Source organism: Haliotis rufescens, unplaced genomic scaffold (genome assembly GCF_023055435.1).
Source record: "Haliotis rufescens isolate VD_foot unplaced genomic scaffold, xgHalRufe1.0.p SCAF_16, whole genome shotgun sequence".
In the NCBI taxonomy this organism is placed as follows: Eukaryota; Metazoa; Mollusca; class Gastropoda; order Lepetellida; family Haliotidae; genus Haliotis; species Haliotis rufescens.
Genome location: NW_025963846.1, coordinates 18,770,903 through 18,792,121, shown reverse-complemented (window position 1 = coordinate 18,792,121; position 21,219 = coordinate 18,770,903). Strand labels below are relative to the sequence as shown.

The window sequence follows — 21,219 nt, the reverse complement described above, 5'->3', positions numbered from 1 at the left end:
ATTGTAATAAGATATATGTCCCTAACTTTCCTCAACCATTTTATCTAAAGCTTCCTGAAACTATTCACCAGCTTAGTCAAATCAGGTTTTTAATCGATTTTGGCTGGTATTAATTTCACCCTTCATTCAACTACAAATGATGTCACATTTAGAATCTGAAGCTTTAATTAAGTCGTGGAGACCAACATGTCTTCAGCTGATCACATGACAAGTATACAATTCTCAAATCAAGTACACGACTTAATGTCTATTGATCGGTCTCCCACTGTGTGACCCAGTGTCAGCTGTTACAGCAGCAGTGTAGTTCATAGATACCCTCACAACTAGGGCTGGGACAGGTATCTCGGATACTCGAGTCGGTCCTGACTAGGTCCTTGTACCCATAGGCAGAGCTACAGATGAGCTGCGTATTAGCGTAAAATACCCAAAAAAAACATTCAAAACCCAATCACTTTCAATTAACTTGCGTACAGAAATGCATGTATTAAATGAAAAACTCAAATGTATAAAAAAAGCACGCATAAATACCAAATGAAGCTTACAAGCTAATTTACCTTCAGAGTCAAGCCTATATTTAGAACCGTTATATATATCTAGACACTATTTCATTTTTTTAAAATCTCAAAATGTTCACTCATTTTGGGAAAAAATCAAAAGAGTGATGAATATATGAGTGAAAAAATATTGGTTACCCAATGAAAATGTGATAAACCAATTGAAATAGAAACCATCAAGAAAAAACTTGAGAGCTCTGCATAGGACACCACCCTGACTTATGGTTACTCATGTGATTCATTGTTTAATGACAATAACAATTAAAACTCCATGGTTACACTACAAGTTGCTAATGTTCACGTTTCTTTCTGAGTAAGCACTCAATCCTTATGTGTATGACTTTTATTTGTTTGAGTAAAGATACACCTTCAGTCAACCTCAGTGTATGCATGACCAGATTGTTTCATCCCTGTATCAAAATGGTTTTTGCCAGGGCTCTGGAAAAAACAGCTGCCAACCAGACATTTTGTACCCAACCCTGGGCACCTACAGCAGGCACCCAGGTAGGGTTGTGTAACAATGGATGTGGTACCTCGGTAGTAAATATGGACTTGTCCCGGCCCTACTCAAAACATGCAATTTTGTCAACATCATTTGTTTGTTTGTTGCCTAACACTGCACTCAGAAGTCATATGATTGTGGCCTATCTGGACCAGTCAGTCCAGTGACTGACATAATGAGCAACTATCCACACCGTTGGGGAATGATGACACACAATCAACCGACGAGTCTGACCACCTCATCCACTCTTACAATCACAGGTAGACTAGACTTAGTCTCCGAAAATATGTAGTGTTGATAGACTACAAGCAACTACATCTAAATAGCTTGGGTTGGGCGGAATGGAAAATAATATGCATGGTTCAAGGACTGTGACACAGAGTAAATCACAGGCTACTGTCGTAGGATCTTTTCTACCCTTGAGTTCCCACTGGTACTGTTCAATTAAGTGGGTGAGTGAGTGAAGAATTTGGGTTATTGCTGCTTTGAACAGTTGTCCAGTTAACCATGGCGTGTCACCTAACAAAAGGGGGAAAGGCCGAAGTGAACATGGTGAAGCTGGCAGTAGATATTTCACCACTGGAGAAACACACAAACAAACTGACCACTGCATCTGGCATTCATATCCCAGAGAAAGCTGATCCTGTCATGACTAAGGAAGGGAATCCATATGAACATATTTTTCGAGGATAATCAATTGCTCTGTACAGTCAAATAGATTCCAATTTCCATTGGTGAATGATCAGTCAGTAAAAGTCTGTCACATCACAGTGACCTGTAAAATGAGTGAGTGAGTGAGTAAAGTGAGTGAGTGAGTGAGTGAGTGAAGTGAGTGAGTTGGGTTAAACGCCGCTTTTAACAGTTTTCCAGTTATAGCGCCGCATGTCAGCTTAATGTTGGAGGAAAGACCGAAATGATGCAGGTCTCAGATGTTTACCACTTTGGTGAAACCCACAAGCATGGGTATGGTGCTGACCAACCAAGAAACATAATCAGGGCAAACCGGGATTCAAACCCACAATCATAGGTTTCTGGTCTGCCCAAGGGACGCAACTCTGTACAGCGAACTTCGACAACTGGGCCACCCATGCCCCCTGAAGAAGTTGGGTTATTGCTGCTTTAAACAGTTGTCCAGTTAACCAAAGCGTGTCAGGGGGAAAGCCCCAAGTGAAGCTGGCAGTAGATATTTCACCACTGGAGAAACACACAAACAAACTGACCACTGAATCTGGCATTCATATCCCAGAGAAAGCTGATCCTGTCCACAGTGACCTGTAATATGATCATGCCTGGACCAGACAATCCAATGGCTGCATGGACTATATTACCGGTATAGCAACATCATGGGGTGCTGACCTTACCACAGATCTTCCCACTTTGGTGAAACCAATGAGCTGCAGCTCATTTCAGACTAGTGGTGTATGAAAAATATCTCCAGAGATTTTCAGAGTAAACAACAAGTCACTCTGGATTTTCACTCGTCTTGTACTAACAGACTAGGGACCATGTCTGTCCCCGCTTCACCCATTGTACCCATGCCAGGAATGGTGAGGTGAGGTGAAATGGGGTTTAACGTCGCGTCCAAGATTATTGCACTTATATAGCGACGTGCATGCACATGTGTGTGTGGCTGCTTGTACTAGTCCGGACTGATGCCGATTTATGGTGCTAGCACACTGAGATACCATGCCGCAGTTTAACATGAATACCCAACTCAGACACAGTATACTGACTCCGAGCCGACCAGTCCTTGTTTTAGCCCTTTAATGCCGAGCGCCAGACAGGGTAACAACAAGTACCATCTTTTAACGTCTTTTGGTATGACGCGGCCGGGGATTGAACCCTGGACCTTCTGCTCTCTGGGCGGACGCTCTACCACTAGACCACGGAGGCGGTATGCCAGGAAAGGAAACCCGGATCTACCCAGAGATAAACCAAGGCTCCCACCACAAGGCTTTCATACTGCTGATGGGAAGAGATGAGCAGCATGTCAGAACATAATGTTAATCTTAATGCCTTGACAAGGTATGGTTCCAACTTTAATTCTAATCATGACAGCCTCGGTGAAAGTTCAACACTATGGACATGTTAACATGGTTAACGAGTACACGATACAACAGATGTCGGTCCAGGTAACTGATGTGTGAAGAGGAGGGGGTACCTACACCTGGAGTGAGGCGAGCGGAGGTAGCTGGATTCTGACTGATAACATGTCTGCTTCATATTTACTTAATGCAAACAACACGTGCAATAAAGGGATGATTTAACCTGATTACTGTACGCCCTGGGTAGGATAATGTTTACCATTAAGACTGTTAACAAGGTAAAGATACAAAAACCTGAAGGGGGCCAGTTAAAATTAGATGCTCTTTGTTTTCTTCATACTGATTTATCTGAATTGATTATCAACACTGATAATAAATCATTCATTCTTCATATATCCCCAAAGAAAGATTCTACCACCCAACATATATAATAAACAACAATACAAAGTCTCTCTGTACTGTCATCAAGGTACACACTGATATAAGATCAGTATCCATTATGTGTGTATGTGCCAGTACAATATTTTATCAAAGGAAGAAATGTTAGTATTAGTTCTAGTTAGTTTTATGTCTGTAAGTATAGACATAAATTATTTGTATAAACACTGCCTTCTACCTGTATTAATACTTGTCAACCATACTTTGTACATCACTTGCTTCATAACGGTGTTAGAACCTACACGGAAACGTCGCTCCTAATTGTAATAAAGAAGTTGTTCATCTATATATCTTATCCTTACTTACATAAAGTATCTTCAGAAACTGACACACATGTACTTGTCTTATTTCATTAATAACTGTTCATGCTGACCTGTTATCACTGGTTATTATTTTCAAATATAACTTAACCAAAAACATTTCTACTAGTCCTACACCATGACTGTGGAATACCTGCATTTAATTTAACTAAAACTAATCAAGATAATAAAACAGGCAAGTCTAGCGAGCTGTATTCTGTCAGCATTAAAATATAGATTCTAGAAGTGGAATAACTGCTTTTAATTTAACTAAAACTAACCTAGATAATAAAACAGGCAAGTCTAGCAAGCTGTATTCTGTCAGCATTAAAATATAGATTCTAGAAGTGGAAAAGAGAAATGTATTGTGTAATAAAAGACTTAATAGACTATATGTAAGTCTACATTTGTACAAGGGGAAGGGCTCACAACAGACCTTCTTCTCACAGTCACATGTCGGAACAGACAAACCCTGACTGCCCATCCTGTCACAATCAACTCATGATTCCTGATGTTTCAATATTACCGTATTCGACGTAATAAGCGCCCCGCTCTAATAAGCATGATAAGCGCCCATGGCGATATTTCCGATTGATCAATGTACACAAGACTTATTGATTCGTGTATAACACTCACTTGTGTGTTATATGCACCCTTAATTGTGGGCAATTAAATTCTGGAAAATATATCTCTCGTGTATGATACGTACATACTTTTCTTTTGAATCATTTCAGGCTGTCAGCATAAACTACTGTACGAAATTTACAATTTTCAACTCTGTTTTTTGTTCTCACCAAAATTATATTCTAATAAGAGCCCACTATTTCAAATTTTGAGAGCGCCCCGGGCGCTTAATACGTCGAATACGGTATAAGTACAAAACTGGAAATAAAAGAAATTCAAAATTGATCAGCCCCATGAAGCATTACCTAAAGTGGTTAATTTAACAGGAAACTGACAACAGTTCACTAATAGTACTACTGTGAGAGAAATTACATGAATACTGCACAGTTATGACAAAGATATCAATTATATGTGGTGTTGAAGGTTCACATGGTACCTCTAGTACAACTAAATCTAGCCTTGCTGTTTAGGCTGTCAAAATATACCACTAGCAAAACATGCAGATGTGACTCTATAACATGTAGCCACCATAATCACTTCAAGTATTCTCCCACTGGCGGCAAGTTAAAGTGACATGAGATGGGACTTAACTTAAAGTAGGTCAGAACGAACATTGTTTACAAGCCAAATATAATTGAACTTGGGTCTGCTGGAAGAAAAGGTCAAGCAACAAACTCAAATTGATAAGTCTTTAAAAATGAAAGTAATTTATTTATCCACTGCCAAGACATAGCATTGTAACAAGAATTGTGATGTAGGGAAGGATGGGACATTGTAGAAAGCACATGGCGCGTTATAGTGTGTGGGTGTGTGCACTTGTTTTAACAGTTGGTTCAATAAAATGACTTACTTTTACATCGTAGACATTCCTTGTAGAGTCCCCAGATGAAGTCCCCACACTTGTCACACCAAGTAGGATTTGTCAACTGGCATGTCACAAAATCATGACCCCGACCAAGTCTTCCTTCACTGTCAATGCTTTCCATTTCAATGTGCTCCTGGTAAAAACAAGAATTAGCCAGGTTCAGGACATGGGTGTCATCGTCATTGCTGCGGCTGTCATTCCTCTTTTTCAATTGCAATCCAATACCTTGCATGACATTTTTATAATTTTGTCCAATATTTGCCTGCACTTTCACAATTCTCCTTTTGATAGCATTGAATATGTCAGGAGAAGTACTTTCTGAGCAATTTCCTGACACCGAGTTGGCTGCGGCCATAACTTTCTCAACTTCCTGGATGTAAATATCCTCAAAATATTCTCTTGCCATCTACGTGAGGCAAACAAATTTGTCGATAATCTTCTGGCACTCCTTTGAACAACAAAATTGTTTCATAAATGTGTAACAAATTCTTTGCACTTAGTTACTACATCGGCTCATCAGATAACTGGTTCAAATTTAACTATTTGTCCAGTGACGGGAGGAGCTTTCCCCAACCAGCACGTCTACTTTCTAATTCCTTGTTAAATTTTCTTTTTTGAACCCATCCGTGTAAAGCAAACAAAACACAAAATGTCAAAGGCCTGTGTTGACTGTCAATTTTAGATTCATTGGGAATCTTGTCAAACAGTTATACACTCTTCCCGCCTATATTGAAATACCAACTCAAAACAGAAGGAACTATGAAATCAATCACATGCACCTTTCTTCATGACATGACACCCACTGTATATGTTTAATTCAGCGATTCTTCCCAACTTCTCGAAAATGGTGATCGCAAACCGAAAATCATTTCAACCTGTTGGAACAGCTGATGCAACAATACTAACAGAACAGACTGATTCCGCCTGAGAGAACTCCGCGAGCAGGCGACAGCCAATGAGACAAAGAACACGCTAGCACTGTGAGTCACCGAGCTCAAAGTAGAAACATTTGACGACACAGGAAGACTCCATTTTCAACTTCCGTCAAACTCCGAGCATGGCCGACGACAACAACACCGAGAAAGAAAAATCGCCAGACACAACAACAGCAGCTGATGTTTTCTTGAACAAGGCCCGCTAGGTTAGAACAACTCGTTGAATTAACGAGTCCATACAGACACTGTGAACAAAGACGAAATCTTATCTCTCAGGCTCTCTTCACTCAGCGAGGTCATACATTTACCAGCCATATTCCCTCCCCTTTTCATAGCCTCGTTCACACAGTCAAATATTTCGCCATTCTATTAAACCGAGACCGGGATAGCGAGTCTATAATATATACCAACCGCTAAAAAAATAAAACGCGCACCTGTTCAATGCATTTCACCTTCAACAAACGGGTTTCTTCCTCACTACTTGGTGGCGAAAGATTTATGTATATTATGAAGTAAGTCATACAATTACGATTTGTATAATATCACCTATAAAGATAATTGCATGGGAAAATATGAAATAACATTTTTGCATAGTTTATTCAATATCACCTACATTTTTTTGTAATTTTGTTTAAAATGCTTTTGATTTTAATTATGTAAATATCTAAACACTCTTTCGCGACTATTAGATATTCGTTTTGTTACAATAATGTTTTTGAAATCATATTTGTATATCCCGTCTAAAGCCTATAGTATATTTTCCTATTCCAATGGAAGAATATTTCGTCAATATTCACGTTCTGTAGTTATTTTTACGTTTTTAAAAGTCAATGTTAACTTCAGACAGCCTCATTCTTTGACGTGCTACATATCGTTACATCACTCGTACGTACGTACGTACGTACGTATGTATGTATGTATGTATGTATGTATGTATGTGAAAGAACAACAAAAGTATAACATAACAATTGTTGTGTTCCCCATAATAAAGAAGTTATCATATATATCCATAAATACACTTCCTCATGTGTATCACTTCTAAATACCATTCAAATATTTATTCAACTTGTTGAAACCTCTATTCAAAAAACAAATTTACACTAATATGCATTTTGACATTAGGAAACCGACCCGTGAAGATCCGGGTAAGAATAGGTCTTCAGTGACTCATGCTTGACGCAAAAGGCGACTATGTTTGTCGTAAGAGGCGACTAACGGGATCAGGTGGTCAGGCTCTCTGACTTGGTTGATGCATGTCATCGTATCCCAATTGCGTGATCGATGCTCATGTTATCAGTCACTGGATTGTCTGGTCCAGACTCAATTATTTACAGATCACCATCATATGGCTGGAATACTGCTGAGTGCGACTTTAAACAAACAAACAAACAAAACATAAGGAAACCGAGCCTGGCCAACAAACACATGTCACTGCATGGGTCAGCATGACTCACTCTATTGTTTCAAATGTAGAACATCTGTAACGAAATGACAGCATACTGACCTACATTCTGCAATGTAGATTTTAAGCTCATGCATTCATTCTAAGCACGTACATTACGAATGGCTTCAACAATCAAATCCAACAAAATCACGTGCAGTACGAATATACGGGCTAGTTCAAATGCAGCACGGATAAAATGCACGACGTATTATAAATATTTTGCTTGACATCACCGTGCAGCATATTAATGTTGTATTTGTTTTTGTTTTCATTTATTTATGTATTTATTTTTATTTATTTTTCATCTTTCGGGCTGTATTTTAAATCTTATTACGCAGTACTTTGTTACTTTGAGGTTGCATTTTAAGTGAGACAACGCTCGCGCAACTGGACGTCTGAGATTTGCAAAATTATTCTATATATACTGATGGAAACGCATCAAGGAACATGAAAAAAATGGGGCAGTAAGATTTACTGATGGTACTTTAAAATAGCGCGCATATAAAATCCAACACATGTCAGAATCAAATGTTCAGTTGTTTCTGTGTGCATTGTTTCCAAAGCGTATTTGGTGTAGACAAGGATGGAAATCCATAATAGTATATCACTTGATTGTGTCTTAAACTGTGTGTTCCCTTATTTATTTCCATCAGTATATTACCCACACTCTTGTAAATGTAGAGTGGGAGTTTCGCAATCACAAGTGCAGACCCCATTGAGTCAGTCTATTTGTAGAATTACGTCTCGCTGAAGATTGTGAGGTAATGAACAATGGATGACGTCATCTTCAATTATTTGCGACAATGTGTTGATATGGCCGCATCGCAAACAATAAACACAATAGAACAATTGAAGTGGACAATCAATATGACGCAAAAAATATTAATTTCAGTGAGGATAATAAATAATTAAAGAGGCATCCGTGTCCCTGTGGGTAATATATAAAATAACTCTTGTATGAAAAGTTGCATCAAGACAAGAGGGACATTTTCCTCTGTTTATACGTGATTCGTTAATCCAGACGATGTCACTGGGAACGGTACAGTCCGGATTAACGGGGCTGTCAATGTATAGGAGCAAACAACACCACGAATGCATGGTAACATTCTCACCTAGACTTGCCGAGTACCTATATAAGAAATCAACGCAGATTTCACAATGAGTACATGTGCATCAGAATACTGCAAGCGTAAACAAGTTCATAGATATAGCAACAAAGCATGTTTTAATATGGATCGTTGCTACAACAAAATCAAATTGTAATGCACGTTTTAGGAAAATGTGAACCAACGATATCAAAAAGTCGTAACAAATAGAGACCTGGTCATCCAAATGCAGATGTGCCGACTTGCGCATTAACCCTGTGATTGCCGACTCTGAGTCAACTTGTTCATCGGTATACCCGATGCCCTGGCGCATTTCAGTCAATATAAATTGGTTTGGAGTAACTCAGATCCGGGGTAGAACAGGTCTTCTGCAACCCCTGCTTGACGTAAAAGGCGACTAACGGGATCGTGTGGTCCGGCTCCCTGACTTGGTTGATGCATGTCATCGATCCCAATTGCGTGGATCGATGCTCATGATATTAATCACTGCATTGTCTGGAGCGCGGCGTTAAACAACAAACCCAACCAACCAACGATTATTTACAGACCTCGTCATATATATAGCTGGAATATTACTGAGTGCGACGCTAAAGAACAAAGAAGTATTGGTCTGGCCGGGGAAGACTCGGATTATTTACAACCCGCCATGATATATATACACGTGTAGCTGAAACGTTACTGGCTGTAGCGTTATACATCATTTACTTACACCGTCACTTTACAACACTCAGCATCTGTCAGTATAGCAGTATGCGAAGTAAACGCCTGCCTGGTAGCCCGTGTCTGGCAACTTTGTTTTCTTTCTTGCCAGTGAAAATAAGACCAAAGTTGTCCCACTGAATTCTTAATTTTCTATCTCTTGAGCTATACTATTCTTATTCAGCTGTCAAATATGAACAAAAATCCTTCCAAAATGGCCAGTAGCTACACTATGGCTGATCTCTGGGATGTGGAGTGACATAAGTGGATATATATTTTTTTACTACTTTTTGTCTCTACAGTTCTACAAGTGACGGAACCTGTTTGGCATTTACTCAAGACTGAATTTCTAACCTTGTTGAAATATCATTTCCTTCTCTCTAGAATTTTCCTTGTAATTGGTAGTGTGAACAAAAACAACAGGCTACTTTCGCTATAGATAGCAGTAGTATAGTAGTAAAAACGCTACTATATAATATCATATTATGCTTTAAAGATACTCATATATCTTGGCAACCTGTGAAGATCCGGTGTAGAGATCTTCAGCAACCCATGCTTGCTGTAAAAGGTGTCTATGCTTGTCGTTAGTGAGTGTGGTTTTACGCCGCTTTTAGCAATATTCCAGCAATATCACGGCAGGGGACACCAGAAATGGGCTTCACACATTGTACCCATGTCGGGAATCGAACTCGGGTCTTCGGCGTGAAGGAGCGAACGCTTTAACCACTAGGCTACCCGACCGCCCCGATTGTCGCAAGAGGCGAGTAACGGGATCGGTTGGTTAGGCTCGCTGACTTGGTTGATGCATGTCATCGTATCCCAAATGCGTGGATCAATGCTGATGATGTCAATTACTGGATTGTCTGGTCCAGACTCGATTAATTACAGACCATAGAGCTGGAGTATTGCTGAGTGTGGCGTTAAACAACAAACAAACATATCTTTGGAGTTCATTTAAGGTAAAAGTATTACCCTTGCTTATGGTGTGTTGTTTGACGCTGCAGTCAGCACTGTTCCAGTTCTATCACCTGTAATCGATCCTGAGCCAGCCGAACAGTGGTTGATACCATGAGCATCGCCCCATGCATACCGCCAGGACACCATGACAGCATTCAGCCATAACAATCACCGAGTAGACCCTTTGATTTAGTGAGCGAGTATCGTTTTACCTGACTTTCAACATTCCAGCCACATGTGTACGTTTATCACTTTGGAGACAGCCACGGGTATAATCGGCTAGAAACTCGAATTCGAACCCGTCACTGCCAGATCGCTGCACGGTTAAGGGACGAATCTCTTCAGTGAAGTGCGTCGCCTTTGACCATCCGTACCTCAACGTGTGAAATAAGTTTGATTTCAATATACAATATGGCTCCGTTAAATATTTGACCTGCGACAGTCCATATTGTACGGAAGTGACGATAACACAACATACATGTAGATAACTCACATGGGAACATCTTTATCACGGTGACCTATTTTCTTAGATCGCCAACCATATCAGCTTTTGTGGCGATCAGATCCCATTACAATATTATTCTGGAATAATCACAGGGTCTAACTGGGACCCTATTGTCTTGAAATTCACTCAATTAAAAGTGTAAGAAAATGAGGAGTGGGGAGTAATATGCCGCTCGTCACCCATTTGTAATTGACATCATGAGCATCGATCCATGCAATGAGCAGGGATGTGAGCAGGTTTTGCCGAAAAAAAGAGAGGAAAAGTCTAGGGGGGTTTGGGGGTATGCCCCCCCCCCCCCCCCCCCCCCCCAGAAATTTTTTAAACATTTGATTGCATTTTAAGCAATTTCATGCAGTTTGGACAACATTCACACCAAGAAATGTAATAAGTCAATGGCAAAAGTCAATAAGTAAAATAAGATGCAGTAAAATTTCGAAGTTAAATCAGTACTTTAAAAAATCGGGCATTGCTTTCGCGCACCTGGCTACCCGCCAGGTCTGGGAGCAATACTGCCATCAACTTCAACCCCCATCCCCCAGACACAAGGACAACTGTCACAAGCGTGCAATGTGACCCTTTCCCCATGTTGAAGCATATTGAAAAAAACTTACCTTGTACTTACTTTGATGAAAAAAACAAAACTCCATTGCAAACATAAGACATTAATACAATATATATCCCCATGACATGGGGTTTTGGACGCGGCAGAAACATTCATAAATTTCTCGCTTATCACATGAACAACTGTAAAACATCTCATTCACTTACAGGCTAAAAGACAACTTTATCTTAAAAACAAGCCATCAGCTGACTCTGAGTATTTACAATTTCTATGTGACGCCACACCCCACGTTATAGTGCAAGTATTCGTGACAGAAAACGTTTGATGTCCGAAAACCTATGCTGTGAAAGCTCCGATCGAAAACAGGAAAATCCGCTCCAATAGTCCAGTTTTCGATCATATTTTTCGGAGTGTTTTTTTAAAAAAAAATTCCGCGGAAGATGATTTTTTCCCGAGGACTACTGTTTTAAACAACGCGATTTTCCGCGGAGATTTCACATCCCTGAATGAGGGATACGATGTACCAACCAAGTCAGCGAGCCTGACCACCCGATCCCGTTAGTCGCCTCTTAGTTTTGTCAATAAGTGGTACATTGATACATCTCTTCATAACGTACATACTTGTCTATGTTTCGCGTTTCTTTTGGCGGTGAGTATATATAAATAGAATCGGGTTGTCATAGTATATACCAATTTTTAAGTCGCTATGACATTGCTTCGGCCATGTGGCGAGTGGAACGGTCATAGACTTTCCCATTTTATCGTGAAGCATTGTGCTCACAGACCAAAGGGCATAGTCGGGAGCCAATTTTCGCACGATTTTGATGCCGTATCTGCAGTGTTAGTTAATTGACCCTCACCATCTTAACAAGTTGATCATACATGTTGACGCGAGTTTGTTTGTTGTATTATCCACATCGTATAAGATATTGCATATCTTCTAGCCTAAATCGGCATGTAAGGGTACCAGGACGAGTGTGAAGTCCACAATACCCTTTGATGTCATTAAAAATGACCGTCAAAAACGAAAGATTTCGACTGAAACAGCCGATTCAACGATTCAGCATCACCTTGAAAGACAGGGAAGAGATATATTCTACCCGTGTATCCCTCGTTGGCCCATCCCCTCACCATGGCACGGTGCCACAAAGGCTATATAATTCTGGACCAGGTTTACTCGTGCCCAAACTTAAAAACAACCTGGTTTTCTTTCACAACAAATATAATTACAATTACCAAAAACGTTCTGCATGAAAAATTACTTATGATCCATACAATGACCAATACTTTGTGTAAAATGAAGATCCGGGATATAATAGGTGTTCAGCAACCCATTCTCGGCGTAAAAGGCGACCAACGGACACGGGTGGTCAAGCCCGTCGACATGGTTGATGATGCATGTCATCGTATTCAAATTGCGTGGATCGATGCTTATTATGTCTATCATTGGATGGTCTGGTTCAGGCTCGATTATTTACAGACCGCCGTCATAGAACTGGAGTATTGCTGAGTGCCGCGTTAAACCAACAAACTTTGTAAAATACTGTTCAATCATACTTGGTCACCATGAAACCGGACGATGGTATGATATTGCAACCGAATCCCTTACATGTTATGGCGAATTGGCGTGATCACTGGAACGAGGACAATAAAGGCCACATCAACGGAATCCCTGCTTACCTGTTGTCATTTCGAACCCCAATACTCTGGGTATGCCCCGGAGCAAATCGTCAGTTATCACAGCAGCAACAGGTTCCATTCCAGTGCTAACACATGTATCAGTTTGTGTTTTGTAACATTTTTAACATGAATACCCAAATCAGACACAAAGCAAGCTATATAAAAATAATCAAGTCTAGGTTCCTTGATTTCACATGAAACACGAGATGGAAAAGTTCTACTGAAACAAACATGATATTAACGAAATGTTTTCACAGTCTTAAGTTAGAGTTGGACTAGACATGCTTACTCTAAGTAAAAGGTTCAGCATGAAAAAAAAAACCCAGGGGAATGAAAGGAGGTTGGATCTTGTGACCAATTTGTACGGTTACAAATAACTTTAAAATTGGTAAAATAATTATCAAAAATGGCTGAAAACTAGCCTTTTTACCACCTTACATTTGCAAATTTAGGCCTTTTGGTAAAAAAAAATAAAATAAAGATGGGCAGCTTTTTAGAAAAAAAACCCAGGATGTTTGCAAAGTTTCGATGTATGTCCATGAAAATCAGCTTTGGTAAAAAAAAATTTACTTAATTGAAATATTAGAAAAACACTGCATTAAAACCTAAAATGTACCTTTTAACACATTTTATACTTGTTATGTTTTGTCACCGTTTCAAAAAAGGGGATTCATTCATATAGGCCATTATACCATGTCTTTTCAAAGGACAATTAACATGCAGTTAATATTACATACTAACAATCCTACTCAACTTGTTCATTGCCAACAATCATATTAAAAATGTCTTTTAGCAGATTTATTTGGCCATCTGCATGGTTGTAGATTGTTAAAATATTTGAACAGAATTGATATTTTTCGCAGTGTACTATGTTTCCATGTCATTTACAAGATCTCTTACAAACTGTCGCCAAGGAATCTTGCATCTTTCAGAAACATCGACTAATCCGAGGAATGTTGTCTGAATAACCACATGTAGGCGAAAAGGAAATGTTGCAAGGACCAGTTGTGAAATCTCAGAAGTGATTGCAAGTCCTAATGTGTTGTCCTACCCAGCCTATACAATAAACTTTTACACTACATACACCTCCAGATGCATTCAACAATAAACAGGTCTGAAATAATTGAAAACAGTTTTGTTGGATAAACAAAACACTTGAGAGTTGTGAAAAGAATTTATTCAACACTGAAAAAAAAATGATTAAAATTCGAACACGGACATAAAATGAGGTCCTCGTGGTCTGGTCAAGCTTTCTATAACACGATCAGCCCTAAGATTACAGACCTCATTGAATACAACACAAATGGATGACCAAGCAGTATGAGTGACGATTCAGGTGAGCAGATTCTCAGCAGTGCTTGAGAAACCATTTATCTTCCTACTTCCAACTTACTGGCCTCACAAGTTCATGCAAACATGACTTATTCTATACACAACCCTAGGCTAGACATGATATGTTGTGCTCAACACTTGAATAAAGACACATTATTTCTTTGGCTTGTTTATTGACTTAGTAAGAATCTTAAGTACAATGTTGAGCTCAGGTCAAGTGAACATGATTATGACATCTAACTGAGGAAATGCAGCTAAATTTAACACATTATTCAATCTAAGTCCTGTTATTAAAATGCAACCAGTTTGGAATGGCGATGATAGTAATTGCCCAATTCTAAACTATCTTGACAATGAATGCATTTCCAATTAAACGTTTCCTATGCTTGTGATAAAATAACCAAGGGAGATTAACATGCAGTGTATGTCCCTGAGCTTTAAAACAAGGCTTAAATGTTCAGATCTCAGTTTAAACCCCATTAGAAAAATACAAACATGAATATATGTAGCACTTTCTCACAAGAATGTCTTTTGGCATTTATTTTGGAATATTGCTATTTGGAGCTGCCTCAATTTCAAACTTGTTTCACATGTATGGAACAAAAGGCAGGTTTAGATGACAAAAGTTGTCAATTCAATAACAATGTCATTTGTCAAATTTTGATCTAAAGCTTTCAGCACCTTCTGGGAAATTTGAATGCAACATTGCCAGACCAGAGCACATATCCTTGTTGAAGCAGATGTCTGGTCGGCATGTTGCAAGACGGTGCTACAGGGAGTCTCCTGGTGGTCTGCCAGTCACAACAATAGAGCATTTGTCTCATTTATTTCACTCATCATCCTCATCATCGTCTTCCTCCTCTTCATCATCATCGTCCCCTTCTTCCTCCTCCTCATCTTCCTCCTCTTCATCATCATCTTCACTCTTGCCATTTGACTGTTTTGTCTTCTTGGCAGCAGATGGTCCACCCTAGAAAGGAAACAGCATTTTGAGAATTCAGGACTTTCAAAGTTCAGGGCATAAAAACATGCAACATTTTTTTACTACACTGAGCATTTGATATCAGAACTAGAATGCAGCATTACATTAAATATTAAACATGGTACTCCTAGAGGCTGTCACCAGTTAATAGATTTCTCAGCTTCAAAATTACATATGTTGCCAACAACCCACCTTTCTCCATTCTTCCATTGCCTTTTCATATTTCTTCTGCTCTTCAAGTGCACCTTTCTCGTATGGTTTCTTCTCGTCGTCAGTCAGTTTTCGCCATTTCTCACCAGCTAAAATAAACAAATATATTTTTTTTTTATTATCAAAGCATGTAAAAATCAATGATGACACATGGCATATTTAGAATATTTATCAGTGGCTGAACTTAGGAATGTTCAAGGGATCCTTGATATTTGCTTCAATAGTATTTGGGTCTAGGGATTCCCTATATCTTTTACTTTAACACTGGGGTTATGACAAGGAAACCCATGAAGAATAGGTATTCAGCAACTCATGATTCTTGACTAACAGGATTTGGTGGTCAGGCTTGCTGCCATGGTTAATGCATGTCTCATACCAATTGTATGGATCCATGCTCATATCAAATCACTGGATTTCTGGTCCATACTCCGTAACCTAGTCAGCTGTCAAAAAAGAATATTGCCGAGTGTGGTGTTAAAAAACAAACTATGACAAGGACTCCTTTCATGCTTAACTTTAACCACTGTGAATGATATTGAATGACATCACAACACACTGAATTGTAAAAAGAGGGATGCATCTAGACCTGCTCAGACCTGGCCACGAGTCCGCAGCAAATTAGGTAACATTTCCCAATTTGAATTAAATTTCCCTATTCCTCAGCATTTACAACAAAAAAGAACAAAACAATAATATCCCCATCAAAACGTCCATTTTCCTTTTAGATTATGTATTCTGCCAAAAGGAAAAGCATTTGACTATTTTTTCAACAAAAAACATATGTATTAAATTTTGCTCTTCTGATGAATTCTTGGCAGCTGTTATAAAATGTGTTATAGTATTTAATATGGATACCATCCATTTCTTTCACTTCTGCCCAAGTGATGGCTCTCTTAATAAAGGAGTAAAATAGACAAAAACTTCACATATACAGGAAAGATTACAATTAAATTATATGCATCACAGAAGTTTTTCATACACTAATATATAATTCACAATTGCCATACCTTGTCTGAGAATATCTTTGTGACCGATATCTTTGCCCTTGCAGTCCTTTCTGTGGTCGGCAAGGAAGAGAAAGTATGCTGACTGTGGTCGCTTTGGTTTACCATCTTCTACCTTCCCACCAGTCTTACCTCCCTTAGGTGGTTTGTAATTTCCCATCTGAAAGAATAGTTTTACAAACATTACAAACTGTCACTAAATGCCCAGCAAAAAAACATTACAGAAGCTCATTATTAATATTGATTGATAGATTGGCTATTAATGACCAAGCTTACCAAGCCAACCAGAATCAATGATAAAGTAGCTGAAGTTGCAGACTGAATTGTTAACATTGGTGTCACACTATTACTTAAGCAACTAGACTTCAGCTGTTGGCTTGGAGATCTGGGCAGTCATTCAGAACTTGCAGAAGTTCACAATCAGAGCTACCTCTCTTACATTCCTCACACTTTCTCCAACAAATGTTTGTTACCAATAGAATGTTAATAATACACTGAAATCCCACATTGTGGGAGAAGATACCATGAAAATACCAATGCAAATACTGTTCAAGTGCAGGATGTTTACGATAATTAGTGACACTTTTTGTAGGTAAGCTTAGCCACTAGTCCAAACCCTCTAAACATCTAGGAAGCTCATAAAAAAAGTATATGTAAAGTCTACTGAAAATGCAAAGAAATTACTTAATTTTTATTTCATAGAGTCAAAGCAGTGTTAGAAATTGACACTAGTCCTGTAGTCCTTGCCAAACTGCGCAGTAGTTGAGCTATCATAAGGACTAGTAGACATTTGCCAATTTTAAAGGTATTGCTTTATGTTATCATTATAAGGAATAGTTGACGAAAACTATTAGTTTATACCACTGCAAAAACTATTGTCTAAGAAGCAATTGTTTTATAAGGGATGTAATATATTTGGTGACAATTTTACGACATGGTCATGTACCAACCTCTTTCTGATATCTCAACTTGTCTGTTTCTGCTTTGTCATTGAATGGTTTCTTTGTCGTGTCATTCATGTCTTTCCATAGTGCGGAACATTCTTTTGTGAATTCTGCAATCTGGAATGTACAAAAACATGGACACATGAAGGAAATTATGTTTACATTTGTTACAGAATCTATGAAACTTATCCATAACCTCAAATACTGCTCTGGATTAGTTGCAAACTTAAAACTTACAGAGTCCTTTGAGATGTGATGCTACAGTACTGAATCTAGGACACCATGACCCTTCACAAATCAATATTTCCAAATATTGACGTTACGACATGACCCCTTGACTTCAAATCTTAATTTTGATCGATGATACCCGAAACTGACAATTGGAAAAATGTTTTAAATCAAAACTTGAAAACAGTACATATTCTCCACTGAACATGTTTGTTTTTTTATCATGTTTATACGATTCTATATCTAACATGCTTGCAAGTCTTAAAATCACTAAGATAAAACACATGGGAGCCTATATGATGTCTAAGAATCATCTTTTCTACCTTTGATATAGATCTGCCTTCCTTTTGAGCCTTTTCTCTACAATGAGCTAGGAAGTAGAAATAAGCAGATGTGGACCTCTTTGGCTTGTTCAAATCCTTAACCCTCTTCCTCTTTTTGGGAGATTCGGCTTTCGTGCGACCTAAAATCAGAAACAAAACAATCATGGTCATAATAGGTTCCAAAGAGCCTCAATTCACTTGCATTTATGCGATCTACATGAAAGCCGAAACACTTCCACAATTCAATGCATGCTGTTTTCGTAAACAAATAGTTAGATCAACTGTTGTGTACAGTGATTGTGAAAATATCCAGGTAAGGCATTCTGTCATACATCAATAAATATGTTTATCCAAAACAAGTCACGAATAATAAAAAGAATCGTGCAAAATTCGAAGCAAATATTTAAATCGAAAAATCGCGATGTTTTCTGAAGCTCGGGTCCAGATTTTACTCCTGCTTCTACAAACCTCGAGTTTTAGCACTTACATTATGGAAAAACAAGCAAAATCAGCCATGCATGCTATTAGTCAACGTTCGAGAATACTTTCAGACAAGAATATCTATATTACTTCACGTCTAACACGAGTTCTTCCCTCGGAGTGTGTAAACAAGCTTTGTTTACAAATCTGTGCTTGATACTATCGCTAAATTTTATACCAATCTAATCCAAGATATTCCTTCACTACATAAAAATAAACAAAAAAATCTGAAAGTGTGTCCCGTTCTGACCACTTATTACCAAATACTAACCATCCAAGGCTTCAATAGTAAGAAATGACCCTTAGCAGGTCCCCACGCGGACATGGGATTCAAAATGGCCATTTGAAGAACAAACCAAGACAATGGAGCAGGTCGCCGGACGGTCGTTATCAAAAACTAAATTTCCTACGTAGCGATCGAGGGTTTAAAAGCACTCGAATAGCACAATATTCTACGATAGTAAGTGCAAAAATTCAATCAAACGATGAAGGACGGCATTGGAAATCAAGGTTCACTTACCCATGTTGCTGCTCTTCTTGTCTGTGATGCTAGCTGCAGTGCGTTAGTCTAGCCGGTTCAGTCTAGTTATTATAGCCAGCTTGCCATTCACGTGGTCTAACAAAGGAAGCCCGTATGGCCTTTCCCGCCAAAAGGGGCGCAACTCTGATTGGTTCACGGGCACCTGTCAAACTTCAATGCTTTGATTGTATTGTGTATCAAGTGTGAATTATATTTGAAAGTGCTGTCGGACTTTTCATGTTAAAGAAACGTAACACATTTAGGAAATTCTGTTCTTCTGAATGTAAAAATGATGTATATGGTGGTAATGTAAGTAGCATTTGAACGCATATATCAATTTAATCTGAAAGTGTTATTGAATGAGTGCTAAACCATTATAAATCCACATTTTCCTCGCCAAATAGCAATAATCTTCAAATTTATTGGTATAAAATACCACACCAGTGAAAGTCACTTTATATTTTGGTACAAAATATCTGCATTTTCCGAAACAATTTCTTGAGGCCCAAAACTGGGTTCCCATTAAAAGCGAAACTAACTTGTAATGGTTTTTAGTAATCTGATACCCTTGTTTTACTGGATTTACAACATCATCAAATGTGCAATGAGAACCGCGTGCAATCAACATGTGGCATGAATATTTATTGCTTTGACAACTGCCTATCATCCAGTGTAATACGCACGGAGCAATTAGCAACTGCCACTTCTGTTAAACACGTGTTTCGTGTATTTTGCATGGACTTTTGAAAATGCGTGGTCTTTGAAACTGTGTATCTCAACATTCAGTTAAAAGAATTCATTTCGTGCACATTTAATTATCAATTTATCAATTGTATAAAAAATATTTCTCAAACTGGCATTGTGAGCAATCTTTATGCATCAAAGGCTTGATTTGTGACTTCATGTCAATGTATATTCGACAGGGTAATTACACCTATTTCAGTAGCGGCCCTGAACGAAATCGACGCCCAAATTGCAGGTCAGCTATTTGCCCTGAGGAATTCACTTTCTCTCTTACAAAATCAAAGCAGGGTTGGAAAGATGATATAAAGCAGTTTAAAAAACAAAGAGCGAGAAAATAGCTTGGAGTGGAAATGCCACCATGGACAGACACCCTGCGTAGCCAGTCCCGCACAATAGACAATGGTCACTCGCCAAGCAAACAAAGGACCAGTCACGTGATCGAGACGCTTGGCGGGTCAGTCAAATCTCACACAGACTAAGCCCTTCTGTAAACAGCGCGTAAATCGCACGAAGGGAGAATGGGTTCTGTGATGTCATGCTATCATTCCCGCCACGGATATTCAGCGGCCATAGAAGAATGTGACCTTGACATAATCAGGCCGGGTACTCGTAAGTCTCTGAAGTCGAAAGTTGTATTTCATTAGGTCAGAACCGGGTCAACAACTACTGACAAGCCCTTCAACCATGCCTGCGATCTTGTAACGTTTTAAACGTATAGATTGAAAAAATAAAAACAAACAAACTTGTAAACAAACATGTTAACACTTTGTCTCAACCCCATTGACTCTATACACTGTGATATTTATTGGTATGTTCAAGACAATGAAATATTATGTGATAATGATTACTATGATGATTTCTTTTCAAGTATTACATCGAAACTGAGACTTAATTATTACAAGTCATCCATTCCTTATACAGGAACACACCACGAGACGTTCTCACTCACAATAACATGAATGAGTTGGATTTGAGGCTGCTTTGAAATCTATCTCAGCTATATTACGACAGGTCAGCTTAATGTGAGAAGGAAAATTCAAAATGACACCAAGGTATATATGTGCAGATCGAAGGATCATAATTTGAACCGACAAGACAATTAAGGGTAGGGGACGCAACTCCGCGAGACACCCGTGCTTTTCCACCCACAAAAAAGAAGTCCTCAATAATACTGTTTTATTACATTATACATGTGACTTGAACTTTTGAACGTCATTATTTTAAAATACCGGTATAT

At 38.7% G+C, this 21,219-nt stretch overlaps 2 protein-coding genes across 6 annotated transcripts in view; both read right to left on the bottom strand.

The window, feature by feature from the left end:
- Positions 1-10,825, bottom strand: part of LOC124121546 (ras association domain-containing protein 1-like) — a 100,280-nt gene extending 89,455 nt beyond the window's left edge. For 2 of the 5 annotated variants that reach the window (XM_048396952.1, XM_048396953.1), the window contains exon 1: positions 5,313-6,587. In XM_048396952.1, coding sequence (XP_048252909.1) covers positions 5,313-5,733 — 421 coding nt within the window. In that variant the 5' untranslated portion in view covers positions 5,734-6,587. Of the gene's footprint in view, positions 1-5,312; positions 6,588-10,680 lie in introns of those variants that run through there. The other 3 variants (XM_048396957.1, XM_048396955.1, XM_048396956.1) reach the window with 3 other exon arrangements.
- A 3,550-nt stretch (positions 10,826-14,375) lies between these two features.
- Positions 14,376-19,392, bottom strand: LOC124121526 (high mobility group protein B1-like). The gene is made up of 6 exons (XM_046484548.2): positions 19,239-19,392; positions 18,239-18,378; positions 17,694-17,804; positions 16,747-16,903; positions 15,722-15,828; positions 14,376-15,517 (listed from the first exon to the last, which is right to left on the bottom strand). Exons 1-6 carry the CDS (start codon positions 19,240-19,242, stop codon positions 15,377-15,379), a joined length of 660 nt encoding a protein of 219 aa, XP_046340504.1. The 5' UTR covers positions 19,243-19,392; the 3' UTR covers positions 14,376-15,376.
- Positions 19,393-21,219: the final 1,827 nt, after the last annotated feature.

Excerpts from the sequence above, each read along its gene's own strand:
- LOC124121526 (XM_046484548.2), bottom strand. Across the intron at positions 16,904-17,693 it reads AGTTGAGATATCAGAAAGAG|ATGGGAAATTACAAACCACC; the intron begins GTTGGTACATGA and ends CTATTCTTTCAG. Across the intron at positions 15,829-16,746 it reads CAAAGATATTCTCAGACAAG|CTGGTGAGAAATGGCGAAAA; the intron begins GTATGGCAATTG and ends TGTTTATTTTAG.